Source organism: Hirundo rustica, chromosome 20 (genome assembly GCF_015227805.2).
Source record: "Hirundo rustica isolate bHirRus1 chromosome 20, bHirRus1.pri.v3, whole genome shotgun sequence".
Taxonomy (NCBI): Eukaryota; Metazoa; Chordata; class Aves; order Passeriformes; family Hirundinidae; genus Hirundo; species Hirundo rustica.
In genome coordinates, this window is record NC_053469.1 from 1,196,575 (window position 1) to 1,216,178 (window position 19,604).

Below are 19,604 nucleotides of genomic sequence, written 5' to 3' on the forward strand. Positions count from 1 at the left end.
CTCAAAATATGAGTTATATTCTGCAGAGATTTTTGGGGAGAAGGAATTCAGTTGTATCGAAAGGTCCATAATCATTAAAGGAATAACCACTTTTAGTGTCAATAATATATTCTTCCTTGGCTTTTTATTCCTTCAAAGCATTACAAAACATAATTTTGCCTCAACTTGCCCACCAGCGTTGTAAAATAACCTGAAATACTTCTGCCTTTTTCCTAGGGCAAACCTTTCCCAGCGTCCACCTCCGTGAGGGACCGGCTGTGGCCGCACAGCGTGGGACCCCGCTGGCCTCCTCCGGGACGTGGGACAAGCCACACCTTGCACAAAAGCAAGGTTCATTCCTAACCTGGCCAAAGTCAGGTTTCCTTCATGCAGCAAAATGAAACGTAGCTCTTCTGTTTGAGTTTTAATATTATCTGATAGCTTCTACCTGCAACTAACGTTCTTTCTCTACAATGGAGACACCTAGGCTGTTGCACAAGCTGGGTTTCTCACCCATACGTACTTTGGGAACCAGAGGAATGTGTACATCGTATTTAGGGGCTTTCCTAGGCAGACACTGTCTTTGGAGTGCATTTTTCTAACCCTTTTAGATCCAGGCAGCCTACCTCGATTGTGACACTAATGTTAGACGTAACTGCAGCCGTTACCGAGTAGTTTCCATAAGTGGTTTTATTACTGGTTAGATTTTACAAATTCTGGTATTCCAACAGACTTCGACCTTAAAATTCTAAAACAACAAAGGAACCAATGAAAGGCTTAGGACTATTCAAAGTAACAAACTCTTTAACATTTTTGCCCTGGTCATAAATATACAGAGAGAAAAAGAGAGAAGTGGACATGGAATCCAAAGAATGTAGATAAAACAGTATATAAGGCACATGGCAGTCTTTGAAAATACAGAAGCTTTAGCCAACTTAAATTAATTGCTGTTTCCCTTGCTCAGTCCACAAAACTGTACAGTTACACAAATGTTGTGTTGCAATAGATCTTCCAAGTTATTCTTCAGTCCATACTCCGTAATACCAGAACACTACATTTCCTTCTGTTTTTTAGGAGAGATCCTAATTGTGGTTAGTCAGTTGCTCAAAGCCTCTATTAAAATACACTTGGAATTTCAGCTAAGAATAATTTCTTTTTTAAAGAAATTATTAAGAAAGAGTCATCAGAAAAGATTCGTAAGAGTCGTCTGTGAAGGACTTCGAGATTCGTGAACCTCAAGACTTCCGGGCACCGATGTCAAGACCGACGTCACAGTTGGCATAGTGGGATTAGTCAAGTCTGTTAAAGTGGTGGGGGTGCTGGATGGACTCATGGAGGCATTGGAGATTTCTGAGGCAGGACCTGATGGGGTCCCTGCTTGGAGTGTGGAGTCTGAAGTCTTATCCACCCCTGTGTTTTCTTGACGTAAGAGGTTCCGTCGGAATTTGGCTCGAGCATTTTGAAACCAAACCTGAAATAGTTTAATATAACAGGGTAGTATTTAAAGACCTGCAGTGCTTAAAAACGCAAAAGCATATTCACAAATTCATCAATGCTGGAATTGGGAAATACATTTTTACTGGTAACATATCGGAAAAGTAGTCCTAGCCATGAGAGGCGGCCTCTGCCTGCAAAATATCCCTTCTTCCCTCTCCTTTGATCCCTGCAAACAGCCTGGTGGGCCAGGAGTGGACTGAGGACAGGGGCTGGCAGCCTGTCCGCACAGGCTGTGCGAAAGGATGCTTAGAAACTCGGCGGCGTGCAGGATCCTCGGCAGCCCTCGGTCCCTGCGGCGTTGGTCTGGGGGAGGCAAACACCGCGCGCCCGCTGAACGCCGAATCAGGAGCTTCCCCCTGTGTCTCACGTCCATCCCCCACCAAAGCGCTGCTGGCAGCCCAGGGCACCCTGCCTCCCCAGGGGCTCTGCTCCCCCACGTGCCAGTGCCTGCAGCTCCCCTCTTTGGGAAGGACTGTCCCTCTCTCTTGCTCTTCTCTTATTCTTTCTCAAATGCTTCAGCTTCCTTCGCCTATTCCTGTTTCCTTTATCAAAAGTTTTCAGCACTGGAATAACGTTGGGAAAAGGGGCTGGAAAAGCATTAAAGACCTACATTACATCAAAAACTGTGATTTCAGTAGGAATGGCATCCACACAGAATTTTTTCCCGAGGTTTCTATTTCTTGCATTCTTCGCTTTTCTGAGTGAAGGACCGGGAAAGCGAGTGCGTGGGACTCGTGAGGACACAGCAGGCGTGCCGAGATCCTGCTCCTGCCGCGGGACGGGCTCTGAGCTGAGTGCCGGGAGGGACGGAGCCGCAGGAAGGCGGGCGGAGCCCCAGCTCGTGGACCTGCCTCGGCTGCTTCACCTTTCTCTGCCCTTCTCCACATCTAGGGATGCTCCAGCTGCAAATTCCCCCTATCGAGCACTCTTCCTTCCCTGGAAAGCTTTCCCCCAGCCAAAGGTCTTTAAAGTGTACACCCCGTCTCTCACACTCTCTTTAGGGAACCCCACAAGGAAATAATCCTCCGGCACAAATTCAAGGGCCATGCATAAATATCATCCCTACAGGTCCTTCTTTCTGGAAGCTCAGTATTTTAAACCAGTTTATGTTGGCATTTGCTTTGTTGAAACACTTAATTTAAAGGCTGTTTCCCGGGCTCTGGGGCTCGTGTGGCTGTCCCAGTGGCCCTGGCCATTATCCCAGCAGGGACAGCGCAGGGCTGAAGCCGGGGCTGTCCCTGCTGCTCCCGTGCACCTGGAAGGACATGACAGAAATAACCACCCAGACACACAGAGCTGAAAGAATCCTTCCAGAAGGACTTATCTCACATCAATTGCACAATTCCTTCAGGACTGAGCGATAAACAAAATCATCGGGAAGTATTTAGTGAGTTTCTGTCCAACTGTATCAGTACAAGGCTGAGCTATTTCAAATCAAAGGGGAAAACACAGACCAAAAATCCCAGTGAAAAATAAAAAGCAGCTGCAAGGACCCACCACTGCTGCTCCGGTGAGCGGGGCTGGATGAGTGGAGCTGGGCACTCAGCAGTTAGGCAGAATAATATTTACTGAGGTGAAAATAATGCACTCCCTCTTCAGTGATCTGTGGAACAAATTCTTTGTCTCCATCGAGTCAAATAGGAATAAAATAGCATCTCCATATGATAAGGGAGTGTTGAAAATACGCGCACTAAGTGTTGTGAGGGATTTGGATACTGAAGTTAATGGGATCATCACCTTAGATAACTTTATTTTCTAGTTTGTAACACCTCCAGTGCTGCATCTGTTACATATTAGCTGTGTAAACAGCTTCCGCTCAAAAGAAATTTTTGAACCCGATTTTCCTCATTCACGCAGCTACCTGGAGACATTTAGGTTCTCTGAATTTCCCTAACCAGTAAGGGGAGAAACAAAACACAGAGGATGTAACACCACAAAGCAGACCACGTTCACTCGTGGCACACACATTGTGATGACTCTGCTTAATTAACTGTACAGTCAAAGAGATGTTTAATGGCTGGGGGCTCAGGAGGAGCCTGCAGCCTAAAGCAAACCTTCACCAAAGGGCAGCACAGGTCCCCACGTGGGATGGAAATATTTTAGGCTTGTTGACTACTGGAAACCGGACCAGCAAAGTCCAAATGCAGGCAGTGATCTCTGTAGGGTTCTGGTAGTGACTTTACTGGGGACTGATTCAAGAAAAAAATAAGTGGTGTACAAGACAAAGCTGGAAAATAATGCTTTATGTTCCTAAAGTGCTTAGGCTGTGGATAATCTTATCCCAGACCCCGGGGAGAGGAGGTACATACCTACAACTAACACACCACACCTCCTCAGGGCTATCTACTTCCACCTTCCTTTTCTAAACTCACAGAAAGAAAGATCAGTTCCCCAAAGAGCAGCATTTACACCAGTTAAGTTAGTTAGTTCACAATTAGCTGGGGCTGTTAATTATGAATGATTGCTTACAATAAAGGGCTTGTGTTCCCTAGCTGTAGTTCAAGAGATATATGAATTAAATTGCAAATGGAAACTTAAATTGGAAGGAAATAAAATATAAATAGCTGTTAAAAATATAAACAAGTCTGGTTCTAATGTGGCTACTTCAGGAGAACTGCGTGCATTACAAAGGCGTTGTAGGAAATGCATTCTGAGGAGCAGAGTGTTCCATTTCCATCCCACCACTGGACATGTCCAGCTGGTGACAAATTGTATATAAAGCAAAGGCATCAGTCAGGTCTTCCAACTCCAGTATCACAGAGCATTTAGAAAATCCTCAAATTCTCTGCTCATCTACCAAGTGCCCTCATTACATGTCATGTGGGGCTGTCTCTACAGCAAGGGCACTACAGCTGTCCCCTAAATCACCAGGAGCTCTGCTCTGTGTGTTTAGGAAGTGCGCCTTTCTCCTGATCTGCTGCCCTGCATTTCCCCTAAAATAAATCCCACTAAATGTGTCCACAGAGGCGGGATCCCTCAGCAGCTGAATGGAGATCTGAACACACCGAAGATCTCCCAGCTCTCAAACACCCTTCAGGGCGTGTGGCAGAGCTCTGGCTCCTGGCAAGGGAGCTCGTACCCAAACACCTCGTGAGTCCAAACACCTCTGCAGTGTGGGACAGCAGAGCTAACGGTGCTGGTTTCCATCAGCAGTGTCAGTGAATCCCTCTGTGTTCAACAAGTGACACCGATGCAATGCCAGTCTTTCTGGCTCCAAAGGATTAACAAGTGACACTGTCTCAGAAACCAACATCATGACGAGTTTTCCCAGCAAAGAGCGACCCTAAAACTCATATATGAGAACTTAATTGCCACTCACAGGCAGAGATAAACCAACTGGGCAGAAAGGTTGCAAAATATGCAAAATGCAAGTTTGTGTTCTCATTTAATTAATTTTCAAATTAAAGTATCCATGACTAGAGAGCGCTGGTAAGAAATGGGAAAACTCAAGTGATACCAGACAAAGTATCACTCCATTTTCTGGAATTGCCTCCAACAGCATCATCCTCAGGGAACAATCCTCACCACCAACTACTGTCTTCCACCATTGCAGCTAAAGGAGCCTGGGCGTAAAGGAGTCTTTAACTCTGCAAGTAAAATAAGTGAAACACCAAATATCAAAATGATAAAAAAAACTTTGGTGGAATTGTAAAGTTCTGCAACAAACAAAAGAATCACAAAGTACCTTAAAACTGCAAATTGTGAAATGTTTGAGATGGAAAGAAGAGGCAATGAAGAAACTGAAAAAGGAACAGAAGAGTAATGGTGTGGAGTCCAGTTTTGGAGACAAGGAAATATTTTCTGAATAGGAAGAAACAGACAATGGAACTTGGAAAAAAGGTGCAAGGAAAGACCCATTCAGTGAAAAGAGAAAAGAGAGATGGAAGTTGGAGTTGGTGCAGAATGACAAGAGAGAACAGAAAGATGATTGAGAGAAAGACACTTCCCAGACACTGCTGTGCAGTTTCTCAGGTAATTCAGGTGTGAATGGGCAGACCTGGTATTACCAAAGTCTCTAAATTCTGAGGGTAAAATAGAGTAGAAGGGTCAATCTATACAGTAGATTATTTCAGCCATGTGTCTGGTTTAAGGCCAGTTGCTGTGAGACACCACATCAGGTGCTGGGATGTTCACTCTGTCACAGGAATCTGTTCCTCCACAGCAAATCAGCCTCAGGAAAACAAACCCAATGCAGCTCTTAGAACTCAGCCACGAGAAGTCGTCACGTACGGTTCGTCATCTTACTGGGAAGCCCACAAAACCTTCGTTCCTGCTTCTGGTAAGTGTTAGCTCTGTAAGCTCCAGGCTCCCTCCAGTCAGTTCCGTTTTCCTCAGTAGTTGTCTCCTGCCCTGCACTTGCCTGTGACTTGTGAGCTGTCCACGATGCTTCCCAGGATGGGGCTTGCAGCCCTACCTGTCTCTAGGAAGGTCACAAACCCTTTTTCTACAATTAAGACCCATTTAAAACTTGCAGCAATAAATCCTGGAATGCCATGGCTCCTATATGCCCAAGTTTATCTCTAGGTATAGGCATTTGGGTAAGCGCTCGTTAAAATTGACTTCTTGAGTCAGAATTGTAAATTAAAATGCAGCTGAACCAACTAATACTGTTCCCTTTCCTTCCCACAATAGCTCGAATGGAGTGTACTTTTAATGTAACTTTAAAATGCAGTTTCGTTTCATTCTAAGTTACTAAACTATGAGTACAAGTTTTTGAAAATTTTGATTTATGTCCACTTCAGTTATGAACAAAAAGCCCTCCTCCTTGTACAGATAAAATTAATTCAAACTGTTGATTAGTTTCTTACAAAGGTAAATACTGACATGTTTTCTAAATTTCTAAACTAAAAGCTCTCTATTTACAGTGAGCACGCTAACTAAAATAAATCACTTTTTTTTACAGCAGCCTGGAAGCTAAAACACGCACCAGAATTAAAGGAAAACACCAGGAAAACAAGCAGGGCCCCAAACCTTCACAACTCTCATAAAATTTAGAACCCAAGTGATCTGCTTTAGAGAAACTGAAAAGAAATACCTCTTCTCGTACTTTCTGGGAATTAACTTAGCCTCAGAGAAGGTACGAATGATTAAGAATATCTTAAAAACCAGCAAAATCCACGGCTTTTTAAATATAAATTTGATATTTTGATTAGCTTGCAAGGCAAAGCACGCCTCTTACCTGAAGAACTCTTTTGGTGAGGCCAGTTTTCTGAGCTAGCTGTTTCAAGTCCTTGGCATCAGGATTGTGGTTAATAGCAAAGTATGACTTCATTGTCCGCAGCTGGTGGTGTTTGAAGGATGTCCTCATGCGCTTTGTTTTTTGATTGCTGGGGTATTGCTGGTCTCTGTCCAGGTGGTCACCATCGTTTTCGTTGCAACTCAAAGCTTGAGGCAACAAGAGGAAAAGGCCTGTAAATCTCTTGCTCCACAACCAATATTGTTTTCCATTTCCCTGAGTGCAGCAATTAAAATAACACACCACAGCACGTACTAGCACAAACCCTACCCGCCTTTGCTCCGTTTCACGGATTTGGAGAGCAGTTTAGTTTGGAAAATCCCTCTAAGGTCATTGTGTCCTACCGTTAACGCAGCGCTGCCAAGGCCGCCACTGACTCACATCCCCAGGCGCCACATCCACGTGGCTTTGCAATCCCTCCAAGGATAGGGGCTTCACCTTGCCTTGGGGGAAGTTTCCTAATGTCCAGCCCAAACCTCCCCCGGCCCAGGCTGAGGCTGTTCCCTCTGCTCCTGTCCCTGTTCCTGGGAGCACAGCCCGACCCCCCCGGCTGTCCCCTCCCGGCAGGAGCTGTGCAGAGCCACAAGGTTACTCCTGAGCCTCCTTTTCTCCAGGCTCAGGCCCTTTCCAGCTCCCTCAGCCCCTCCTGGGCTCCATTCCCTTCCCAGCTCCGTTCCATGCCCTGGCCACGCTCCAGCCCCTCGGTGTCGCTCCTGCCACGGGCCCAGAGCTGCCCCCAGCCCTGGAGGTGCCCCAGCAGTGCCAGCACGGGGGCGAGCACAGCCCAGGGCCATTGGCCTCCTGCCCAGCTGGGCACAGCTGGATCACATTTCTGCACCTTCCAGCCCTTCCCTTACAATAACCGGCCTGCAAGGACCCTGGCCTGCCCCTCTGTGGCTTTTAAAATGTCAGCTCTGTTTCCTTTTCCCTCTGCTCCACCTCCACAGAACTTTTCCTGCGCTTTCTGTGGAGGACAGTAGCTGTCCTCAACTCCGTAAAGGGTTTTACTGTACTTGGTGTCGCCATAAATTGCACCGTAACACACAAAGAGGGCTGCACAATACGCTCCCCTTAAATCTCAATGGAACAGACTAGTTAAAATCATAATTATTTCCTCCATCAAACTAAACCCTGTAGAGTACAAGGGAGACCATTAAATAAAACGCTATAAAAGAAATAAAGTTTGTGGCTACCAGACAGCAAATTATGACTATAATCTGACTAGCTAAAGAAATAAAGCTGTTAATACAACATATTCACTGGCATGCCAAATGAAAAATCTTTTTAATTATTTATAGGTTTATATTTCCATTTTTTAAAAAAAGTGTTTGCAAATACTAGTTTGAATGATCACTTCTGCCACATCCTTTTGAATCACAGAATGACACTGGTTGATACACTTGCAGAAATCAAGCACAAGAAGAAGTGCTTTGTAACATTTCTCTGCAAGAAATGAACACTGTAAAGATTATCAAGCAGTATTAAATGTGAATGCCAAGCAAAATAATCTTGCAGACCAAAAGTAGTTTTCCATTTATTTGTGCATACAGTAAACTCTAGAAATCCTCTTAAAATAACATTAAGGACTGAGATTAAATCCAATTAAAAAATAGGAATATAACTGAAAATTAGCTCTGACAAACTGTTGTTAATTAGCTTTTCCTGTCCAAATATCTACAAGTCCCTCTTAATTTCCTACAAGTTTGATGCTAAAAGTAATGAAAAATCACTATCTCTGTTCTACACGGCATGTGAAAAATGACCAAAAAATTCTTTTAAAAAGGGAATTGTTAAATTTCTTAAACACACAAACAGGCTTGTTTTCAATTGTCCACTATTGCTGTTTGATTACAACTGAGTATATCTCATGCACCTATCTTTAGTGTAGCTTGAATTCCTGCTGTCCATCAGTGGTCTCAGCCCTAGTGAGAACACACGCGTTCTGACAGGCACGTATTAAAAACAGATTTTAAAAAGATGCATTAAATGCACGGATTCCTAAGTAAAGATGCATACAGGCTCCCTAAGCAGGTTTGCAGCAGCCACAGTAGCTGCTTTACAAACCACAGCCTTTCAAAATCTGCTAAAAAGCTGTGGCACAATACAGAGCAAGGCCTGCAAAAATTCAGCTCTAAGCCCAGAAGCACGTTGGTTTAACAGATATGCCCAAGGTGCCCTAAGCCTCAAACTTTTCTGTGTGTTTCTGCACTCCTGTAGTTTAAAAAGCAGCTAAAAAAAAAGGTACTGTATACAGAAATGTGAGTGTCTATGTGCGTGTGTGCGTGCATGTGCATACATTTGTATAAATCCTTTCCAGGCCTCCGGATCATGTGCCAAATTTTGGCCATAAGAAGCATTTCTGCTTCTTTTCCTGCAGCATGGAAAACTGCAAGCACCTGAATTTAAAAGGTGTAAGATACTTAAAGGGAGAGAGTAACAATGGAGTAGTAATGGAGCTTTTTGGGATGTAGCCAAATCTTTTTGGGTTTAAGATCTGAGGCCTAGTTGCCCATCTGAAGTCATCGCATGTGCTCCAGTCTCCTGCACAGCCACACTTCCTGAAGTATTCCTGGGATAAATAACACAATAATGCTCATAGAAAATCCTGTTATGGAAATGTAAAACCAAATCATGCTTGTTTTTTAAATGTACCCAAAGAATTTTAGATATTAGTAATGGAAAAGATCTTTGTGCGTCATCTTAGAGGCTTTTGAATTCTCCAAGAAATAACAAGACAGACATAGGAGGAAATGCATCAAAATATCTGTCTGCAGGACTGAGGTCTGGTTCCTGTTAATATGCAACAAAACAAAGCCTAGGGCTGCAAGGAGCTGGATTTAAATGTGTCCCATAGAGAATGAGATACATTCAGAATCCAAGGATATAAAACTGACTCTAAGCCCTCCCAGAATGGAATGAGGGTGTCAGCTTTTCATCAAGCCCTGACAGGAAAAGGAACAACTTACTCTTGGAATTTCTCATCATTTTACCTCATTATCCACTAAGTAAAATTAATATTAAAATGACAGTAAAAAAGTACCATTTAAGAGTGGCAAAATGTCCTTGTCTACGATGGAAGCTGTAGAACAGATTTTGAAAGCGCATGAGGGCGTGTGCCGCTCCTTGTCTGGTGCAAGTGGTTTGGCTACTCCCAGGCATCAGCCAACACGACATAAATAGTCCTAACTGGTGCCAATTCCTCTCTTGTATTTGGTTGTGGTGCCTGGCACCATCCTCAACAGGCTATTTTATTCCGTCTAATATTATCTGCATCTCTCACAGAATCTGCAATGTCCATGGGTGTTGCAGGCACAGATACACAGAACGGGCCAAGGGTGTAAGTGGAGATTTTAAGAGCTGAGGAGTTTCTGCAAAAGGCATCAGGGTGTAAAACTAACGCTGTACATGCTCCTCACGCAACCCTCTGTTTTTCAGGCACCGTCTTCCCTGTTCTTTTGCGGTGTCCTGTGTATCTCCCAAAGGAATTGCTGAACTATCCATATGTAACATTTCCATTCCATTGCAGCATCTCAGGCTCCTGCTGGGATTTCAGAAATAACAATTGGTGGAATTCCAGTGGAATAGAAGAGCCTTAAATTAATGAGTGTTTCACTTCTATTTTTTGATAAATTCTGAAGCAGTGCCAAGCCTCTTTTTGACGCTAGGACATTTCTAAGGCCCCGTGCCTTTCCCCAGACCTCACAGCCAAGCCGTTGCCCTGCCAGCCTCCGCTGGTGCAGCATGGCAGCACGGACACCCTCAGCCCCCTACGGGCCACACAGCATGGGGATGTCCGTGGGCAGCACGGCTACATCCCTACAGATTAAAACATTCTGTCTTGATATTGGTAGCCAAAATACCCTTTGCAGATTAACGCACAACACCTCCCTAAACCCAACAACAGGAGCGTAAAGCAGGCTGTGCTGGTGCTTTTGTAACAAAGTCTGTTAGAGGAGCAGAACTTGGAACATTGCTTCACCCTCAGATCACCAGAGCCCCCCATGGCTCGGGATTTGGGGCAAAGTGTGTGTTCAGTAGTTAGTAGTTTGCTGAGGATATGGCACAGGAAGATGAGAAAGGGAAATTTCCTTTGGGGGGAATTTTGCTCCTAGTAGCTTTTCCTTGACGTGTTAGATTATGCCAAAAGAAAGAAAACTAATCCTGATTTTGAAAGTGATGAAACAGGAGACACGTTGTGTGTGCATTATCTCTCAACAGTGGCTCAGGAACATAGACCCCTTTCCTTCTGTAATCGGAGTCAGGGGGTGTTTTAACCTCCTGCTGCCTGGAGAGGGAACTTGTGATTAACTAGACCGGGCAGGGGTGCAGCCGCATTTGCTGTTTGGTCGGACGTGCAGAGGACTTCATGGTACCCATAACCTAAAAGGGGACAGAAGTGAGACAGAGCCCTCTGAGAGGTACTTGGGACAGGAACAGTCTTTCTCTTCCGAGGAAGGAGAAGACACTTAGAGAAGGCAGATTCCTGAAGTTCTCACCACAGGAACTGAAAGGGGTGAAGCTGTGGCACTGGGAGCAGGCAAGGTACCCCTGGCTGCTTCTGAGGTGCTTGGCAGCACTGAAAGGAGCGTGTCTCTGCCAAGCCGTGGAGCAGCACACCCGACAGCGCTGCCTCAACCTTGACATTTCAAGGAGTGTTTCTGAGGAGATAAAGCCAGTCAGTCTTAAGGAGCCCAGGCCGAGCATCACAAGGCCAGGACTGAGGAGAGCAGGACTATAAGCCCTCTTCCTCCGGCCTTCCCCGACCGCCTGGGACAAAGGAGCTGCGCGTCCCGGTGCCCCCCGGGGCTGCCTAAGGACCGGGCCCCCCGGCCGCGCTCCCCCCGGGGGCCAGCGCGCCCGGGCCGGGGCTGCGGGGCGGAGAACAAAGGGGCCGGCCAGGGGCGGCCGGGCCCGGGCCCCGCGGGAGGAACCGCCGCCAGGGTTTTTCCTCTCAATTAAGCCAATTGAATGGCGCTGAATGGCCGGTGCGAGTGCGCGGTCAGTCCCCGAGCGCCGCGATTAACCCGGGCGGCCCCGGCCGAGCCGCGCTCCTCTCCGCCCGCCCCGCCGGGGGAAGGCGCTGGCGGCGGGGCTGCGGCGGGCTCGGCTCCCCGGCCCTGCCCGAGGGACCGCGGGGAGCGGGGGGGAGCTCCCGGGGCCCCGCTCGCCCTTCGGGAGCGCTGCCGGCGCCCTGCCCCGGCCCCGACCCCAGCCGCAGCCCCTGCGCCTGCCCCGGCCCCGACCCCAGCCCCAGCCCCCTGGGGAGGGGCCAGATGCGCCCGGGGACCCGAAAGGTGACCGCGGCCCGAGAGGAGGGAGAGAAGGGGGAGAAGCAAGAGGAGGGGGGGAAAGGAGTAACCCCTAATCTTTCCTAGGAAATCTCTGCAAGATATCGGATTTTAAGCTGCTGTTCCCGTCTGCTCGCTCTGTCACTGTAGTCGCAGGGAAGCTTCTTGTGAGCTTTTAGTCCCAAGGGAAACGAGGAGGAAAGAGAGATTCGCTCTTCAAAACTTTCCAGGCTTTTCGCATTTTTGTCAGGAAGAAAAACCCAAAGCACTTTTGACACAGCCACTTGAGAGGGTCAGCTCCAGGCGTCCCCGGCGCTGCCCCGAGCCCTGCCGGGAGCTGGGTCGGCGCCTCCGCAGCCTCCCCTCCCCCGGTAAAAAGCCGCCCCAGCCCCGGTCCCCATCCGCCGAGGATGCCTATCCAGCCTGGATATTCCCTCACCCTCTCAGCCAAGCACGAGGCATCTTCCTGCTCGCAAAGGAAGGAAGTGTTTCTTAATATCTTGGCTGTTTGCACAGATTATGGGTATTTTATCAGCTCGTCTTGCCCCAAGTTTGCGCAATACATCCGTCATTTTCCAGGATATTTTAGTGTCTTAAAGCCAGACTAGATACAAATGAATAAAACATAGCAGACTGTGGGAGGTTTGGGGTCTAATTCACAAAGGGAGTATTCAGAATTCTTTACAGGTGCTCCTGTGTTCAGCAAGCTTTCAGCCATTGATTTACTGACCTAAAAAACCCATCAAACTCCATTCCAACAAGTGAAGGAGGAAATTATGATCACAGGAACACACTTAAAAAAAAAAAAAAAAGAGAGAGAGAGAGAGAAAAGAAAGAAAAAGAAATCTTTTTGAAGTTTCAGCATCCTTCTAAGCTATTTTCCACTTGTCAGGCTCTATCCACATCTAAACCCACCACCCCCCCGCAAATGGAGTCTCGTTTAAGTAGGGAGGAAAAAAAAAAAAAAAAAAAAAAAAAAAGTCTAATTGGTGTTGCAGTTGAATATTTGTTGCAATTTACAAAATTATTTCAGTCTCGACTCTGCCAAGATTATGGGTTCCCCTTTTCCCACCACCTCTGGGTGTAGATTTATCTACACAAATTATTCTATACAAATCACCAGGACAGATCCCCTCGGAGGACAACATTGTGCATTTCTAGTGCATTTCTGAGAAGGAAATGACAAGTTCCACTAAAAATAAAAAGAGAAATTATCACATTTTTAAATGGTTTCTCTTTTAAAGGCACGAATCGAAGGCTTTTCAATAATTTACTCGTTTGTGGCATTTTACATCAACGAGCAACCCAGTCTGATTTCCAAGATCAATGGCACTTATTACCGCATAAATTAGTCGATTACAGGTCTAGTAAATAGTTAAGCAGATAAATAGCTTAAGCAAAGAAGCCAAAGGTTACTCAAAGAAGATGTCTAAAGTTTCAGTTGCAGGCTCTAAACTACGATTAAAAGACAAAAAAGTCGGACGGCAATTATTTTGTAAACGAATTTTTCAAAATGCAGTTAAAGGCGGCTTATTTAGGAAGTCAGGGGGCAGTGAGACTTTCTCAGGCTGTGCTCCCATCCAGGACAGATGCCGCTGATTCGGTTTACAGGTCCTTTGAATCTGAACATCTGCCCTGCGCAGGGAGACAGCGGACGGACAATTAAAAGCTAATCCCTCCGAAGAGGAGACGTTTTTTAACGGGAGAGATGCATTTTTGACGCATATTTTAAAGGTGAACTGTTACTCGCGAGAACACTACATCCACCTTTCATCAGCCTTCACCACTGGGACTACAACTGCTTCTTGCACTACTTCCAAATTATTCAGCAATTAGTTCAACCAATAATAGCTGGCAATTTTGCTCCCGAGGTGCGTTTGCCGGTTAGAGATGCGCCTTCTCTCCCTGCCACCTCCAATGCAAACCACCCCATCTCGTCGCCATTGTTCCTCCCTTGAGCCTCCCGTTCCCGGGCCGCCTCCCCCGGCCCGAAGCCCGAGCCCGCCGCCACCCCCGCACTTCTCGGTGTCCCCCCTGCGCCTTCCTCTCCCCGTTCCTCCTCCTCCTCCCCGCGCAGGCGGAGCGGCAGCCGGCCGGCGCAGCCCGCAGCTGTCGGGGCACGCAGAGATGCGGCTGGAAACGAACCGCAGCAAACTCGGCCTTTACCGAACGCCGGGAAAGAACACGTTAAAGGCAAATCTGCGCCCTATGGGACACGTCCGAAGCAGGTAGGTTAAAGGAGAAAACGGGCTGGGACGAGCGGAGAAGCACGGAACCACTCCGGGAAAGGAGCTGGGTGCGCAGGGTCCGGCGGGACGGCCCGAGCGCCCGGCTCAGGAAACGCCGGCCGGGGGCAAGCGCACCTCCGCCCCCAAGTCCTCGAATAAAAACAACACCTAGGAATTTGCTTTTGTCCAAGATTGTTTTTCCCCCCGTTACGTACAAGCAGCAGCAGGGAGCCCCCGGGATGGCAGCCGTTCTGGTGGCAACTACACGGAGAAGAGAAGCGAGGGGAAGAGGGGAGCGGGGATTGGGAGGTGGAGAGGGGGCAAGAGATTGCTCGGATTCCTGTGCCTGTAAAATTACAGTGCTGTGGCGGTGGGGAGGTTAAACGAGGAAACACCTCGGAAAGTTTGTTGCTGGATACAGAGAGCTGCTGCCAGGCTCGCTCCCGTTCCTCCGGCTGCTGGGCTCGGTTCAGGGGCAGGGGCTGCAAAGAGGATGCTGAGACTTTCCCGACTCTTCTCCGAGTCACGTCTCATGAACAAAACTCCAGCGGGACTTGCCTCCGTGTGAGCAGGCTCTGTGCTGCCCGCAGACACCTGCTGCCCGCGGCCTCTGCCCGGGTACACCCAGCCCTGCAAGCCCGTCCGCCTCCCACTCCAGACCCTTGGGAAACGGCCACCTCCTCTCTCTCTTTCCTTCCAAAACTTTGTGGTGCAAAGAGCTCAGGACAGGGCTGAACAATTCACCCGTCAGCAGCTTTAGAGTGTAGCCACTAAAGAAAATTCACGGGTCTCTGATGTGCTAACTTAAAATCTCTGGTTTCCAGATTTTATTTCAGGCTGCACTCCCCCTTCTTCCCCCCCTTAACCAGATGACCTTGCTTCAAAACATTTTATTTCCAGCTGAAGTGAAAAACGCTAACATATTAGCTTCTGTAATTGCAGTTTGACAGCACTTGATCTCAATAATTATGCTGCAGCTAAACTATTATTAACAGTTTAAGCTAAAATAAATGGAAATCCCCCTTTGGAAGTGAACAGAAACAAACCATTTGAACTGTTCTGGGGGAAGGTGGGAGTCTCTTACCTGCATTGTAGGCTGCTAGATCTGCTCCAGGCCCCGGGCTTTTTCTTTTCCTGGGTCTCCCCTTCTGGACAGTCCCCACGCCATTGTAATAAGGCAGTCCCAAAGTGTTGGCAGAGCCCGCTGCCAAAGCCGGGCCCTTCCCAGCGGCTACATCCGAGTGATTGAAATGCACCTGGTACTCCCCCTGGATGAGAGTCTCGAAATGGAGGCGGCAGTACACCAGATTGTCCTTCATGCCAAAGTGATCGCCAGTGGTCAGCATCTTGTTGCAAGTGGTGCAAGTGAAGCAATTTAAGTGATATACCAAATCCCTGGCCCTCATGACCATCTCGGAGGCAGAAATCCCCAGGTGACATCTCGCACATCTCTGCACCGAAAACCTCCTGCAAAACAGAAAGGCCAGAGGAGACAGTGAGAGGCGCATTCCCCCCCACCCCGTCCTTCATCGGTTCTGCCCGGGGGCCGGCAAAGGGCTGCGAGCCCCGGGGCTGTCCCCTCGGCGGGGCGGCGGCACAAAGCCGGGACGCTTGCGGAGCCCGGCCGGGCGGGCATCCCGGGACGGGAGCGCGGGGAGACTCCGTCCCTTTGCCCAGCTCGCAGCGGAGCTCCCGCCCCGCCAGACCCCACCAGGAAAAGGCACCGACCCCCGGGCCACGAACGTGCCCACAGCCCCGGGCCGCAGGAGGCACTGCCGGCGGGCGAGGAGCGGCCCCGCGCCCGGCGCAGCAGGCCGGGCAGGGCACGCCTGGCCGAGGGCCCGGTAGCCAAAGCGGGCTGGGGGGAAGCTGTGCCCGGGCCGTGCTCCCCTCCCGGCAACACGGGACTCATCCTCACCACGAGTGTCCCTCCCCAGGGGCAGGTTGTAGAGCTCACAGCCTGCCCCACGCGTGCCCACGGATCCCCTCGGCAGCCTCGTCAGGACGGGGTCTGCTCGGGGGGAGAGCGGCGGGCAGTGTCCCCGGCCCCGGCCGAGGGCAGGCTGTACCTGTAATAGTCCTCCTTGCAGTAGATGCTGCCGTCCTTGCTGAAGCAAGTGAGTTCGGACTCCAGGTTGAGTTTACATTCACAGCACTTCAGGCAGCGCATGTGCCACTGTTTGTCCACAGCCAGGAGGTAATAACGGTCGGAGATTTTACCCCCGCAGCCGGCGCACAGGGCAGCCCTGTCACTGCTGATGGAAGGCATGGTCTGCTGGGGGAAAACAATTACAGACCGTTAGCGAGAGGGAGAAACTCTCGAGCGCGGCTGGGCTCCCCCCTCCCCCTGCCGCTCTCCTGGCAGAGGAGCGGGGGCTCCGAGCGGGCCACCCCGACCGGCCCCCGCGCCCGGTCCCCAGGCTCCCGCCGCATCCCACCTTCCCGGGAGGAGGCGGGGAAGCGGGCGAGACAAACAGAAAACCACCCTGGCTTTTAGGGGAGGCGTCCAGACCAGACCCAGAACTTTTTTTTTCCCGCCCCCCCCCCCCGGTGGATTTTCCAGTCTCAAACCAAGAAAAGATGCTGTTCAATAAAGAGACGCAATAATAACAGAGTAGGGCAAATCGCAGACAGTTAATTTTAAAATTTATTATTATGGATATACGGAGAGTGTCTGCATAGTTAATGCTCTGTGAGTGCGTGTATGTGGAGCGTGTCTGTGTGTGTATTTTCCTAGCTATAAAATTCCGAATGAATTACGATCAAACCCCCAGTAGTCACAGTGCTGCAGACACAGCTCTCTGCAAGCTGGTTCCAAACAACACGGATCGCGATCTGCTGTGACCCAAAGCGCTAAAGGGATCAGTAAATAAAGCTGCGGAGGAGATGAGCGTTACTAAATCCGAGGTGCAGAATGCTTTATCAGGAAAACGAAATAGTGGGAAACGTGTAGGAATGAGTGGGTAAAAACCAACAGAGCACATTAGATTATGCTGGGATAAACTTGGAAGCAATAAAACTAAATATAAGCCCTATATAATTTAATAGTTTAGTGTCAAATCGCAATCCAATCGAAACCCTCAAAAAACCCCAAATATATACATATCCTGTCAACTTCTACCGAACAAGAAAGAGGGAGAAATATTGGAACCGTTTAAGCGTGCTTATTTATTTCAGCAGACACCTTCAAACAGCATTCGGAGAGGAGGCTCGGTGGAGCAGCGTCTGGGGCAGACCTTGCAATATGGAAGTGCTTTCCACTTCGGTCCCAACTTACTCTTACCCGCTTTGCACAAAAGCCCACGGCAGATCTGTTCTTGTGCACAAGAACCAGAAACATTTCCTTACAGCTGTGCCCAACACGCAGTTTGTTTTGGTTCGGGGCGGAGGAGAAGTTGTTTGTTTGCTTTTACCTCCTCTAGAGCCTTAAATCCTCGCGCAAAGCAAAAGCAAAGACAGCTAATCGCAGGAAATCGAAAGGAACCGAGGCTGATTTTCCAGCACATGCCAAACCCATTGCTTTCATCCCGTGCTTGCGGGGATCACAAAATCCCATCCCTGTGAGCACTCCCGTTTGCACCGCATCATTCCCGCTAGGAGAACTCCGCACAAATAAAACCCTGGCACTCCACTGGTGTTAGTCATAGGAACCCACCGGTGGCTTGTTCCTTTAAGGCATTAACTGAACTCCGAGTAGGGATCGTTTTATAACCAAAGTAGTTTCTTGTAAATCCGTTTTAAATGTAATAACGATTTTTTAACACTTTGCTCTTCCAGTAACAAAAATATTCTGAGATCTAGAAATGGTATTCAAGGATCCAGTATTCCAACCCACTATTTGTTGTATACACACGTGTATTCATATAGTTTATATATAATTATATAAAACTGTTGCGCCACAATATTTATTCCAGCAAAGATCACTGGATGTTGTTTAACTGTACGGAGAAATGTTAACTTTTCAAAAGAAAACCAAAACTGTTTAGATCAGACATCGCATCCCACCCTTATAGTACAAAGGCCGTTCTCCAGCCGGTGTTTCAAGATTAAATAGTCTCACTGTCACCTCTAAGCAAAATTCACATAACATTACAAGAAAGAACATATACTGATGAAGTTTGAAAACCTGAGAACGGATCTTCCTTGCATATGTCTGTATCAGTTTACAAGACAGCATTTAACCAATGTACGAGATAATTTCACCTCAGAACTGCAATTTCTTAACAAAAACACCCCCAAAATAGTGTACATAAATTGTTCAATCACTCAAGAGACTTCGGAAATTTCTTCCACTTTGCCAGCTTAACGCTAGTTAGAGGGATGCATGTTTTTATTATCTAAATGTATTAATATACAAAGACTACGCATCAGCAGACAAGATAAAATGTGGTAAAATTATAAAAATTTGCATCCATCCGTCTCCCTGAGACATATTTTCTAGTTCTGTTTGCCATGTTTAGAAACCCACATATTAAAATTATTTTTAAAACCCCATAACTTAAAGACACTTGTGTTTGGTTTTTTCCTTCTTAAATAAATGCTATAAAGACTATCTCCATGAAAGCATCCTACCTGAAAAATAACACAGAATTGGATTCTTTGGGGTTTATGTTTCCATTCTGCAGGCAAAAAAATTCGCCATGCCAAAGTGTTGTTGGTATAAAACCACACTTTGCCTCTTCCTAAAAACTTTGGAAGGCCGGACAGGCTGGGGGAAGGGAAGGAGTTCTTGGACGCTACCAAAAGGCTGGTCTATCTGTTTTCTCTCAAGAGCAGTACCGCTCATTTCACCCAAGCGTTACTATTACTATGCATATTATTAATAATTAACGGTTTCATGCCTTTCCCCACGGTTTCATTTAATCTTTTGGGGTGCCTTTATGCTTAGTTTTCTTCTGATTTAGTATTTTGCATACGTTTCCCCCCGATCTGTTATTTTAGGGGGAAAGCCGTATCTGTGAGGGGTTTGGTATGTTTAGGGGGGTGCATGACTCTCCCATTCCTTCGGCTCCTACCGTTTCCGTCTCTCCCCTGTCTATAGCCGAGCTGATGGCCGGTGCTTCGCTTTTGGTTCTCCGATCCATCTCGTCGATGACCCCGTGCATCTCCGAGCCGGAAAGACTGTGGAAAAGCATCGCTGAGGACGCAGAGGAGGAGGGCCCGAGCTGCTGTGGCTGCTGACAGTTGTCGGGGTCCCTGCAGGAGCCCAGAACTTGCATTAACCGGAGCCCTCCCCCATGCATCTAGCACGGCCGCCCCGTCTCTCCTTGGGCACCGGGTTTTCCCCCGGCAGAGCTCTCCGGAGCGCGGCGCAGGCACTGATCCGAGGTTTCAAGGGATGGGGTGCAGAAAAGGCGGGCGAAGGGGATGAGGGAG

General features: G+C 47.9%; 1 protein-coding gene across 4 annotated transcripts in view; it reads right to left on the reverse strand.

The window, feature by feature from the left end:
• The window catches only part of LHX2 (LIM homeobox 2), a 33,013-nt gene that overhangs the window by 2,348 nt on the left and 11,061 nt on the right, over positions 1–19,604 (reverse strand). The window contains exons 1-5 of one of the 4 annotated variants that reach the window (XM_040083327.1): positions 19,244–19,471; positions 16,298–16,500; positions 15,313–15,695; positions 6,656–6,861; positions 458–1,450 (exon numbers count right to left, since the gene is read on the reverse strand). In XM_040083327.1, coding sequence (XP_039939261.1) covers positions 1,163–1,450; positions 6,656–6,861; positions 15,313–15,695; positions 16,298–16,500; positions 19,244–19,471 — 1,308 coding nt within the window. In that variant the 3' untranslated portion in view covers positions 458–1,162. Of the gene's footprint in view, positions 1–457; positions 1,451–6,655; positions 6,862–15,312; positions 15,696–16,297; positions 16,504–19,243; positions 19,472–19,604 lie in introns of those variants that run through there. The other 3 variants (XM_058423114.1, XM_040083325.2, XM_058423115.1) reach the window with 3 other exon arrangements.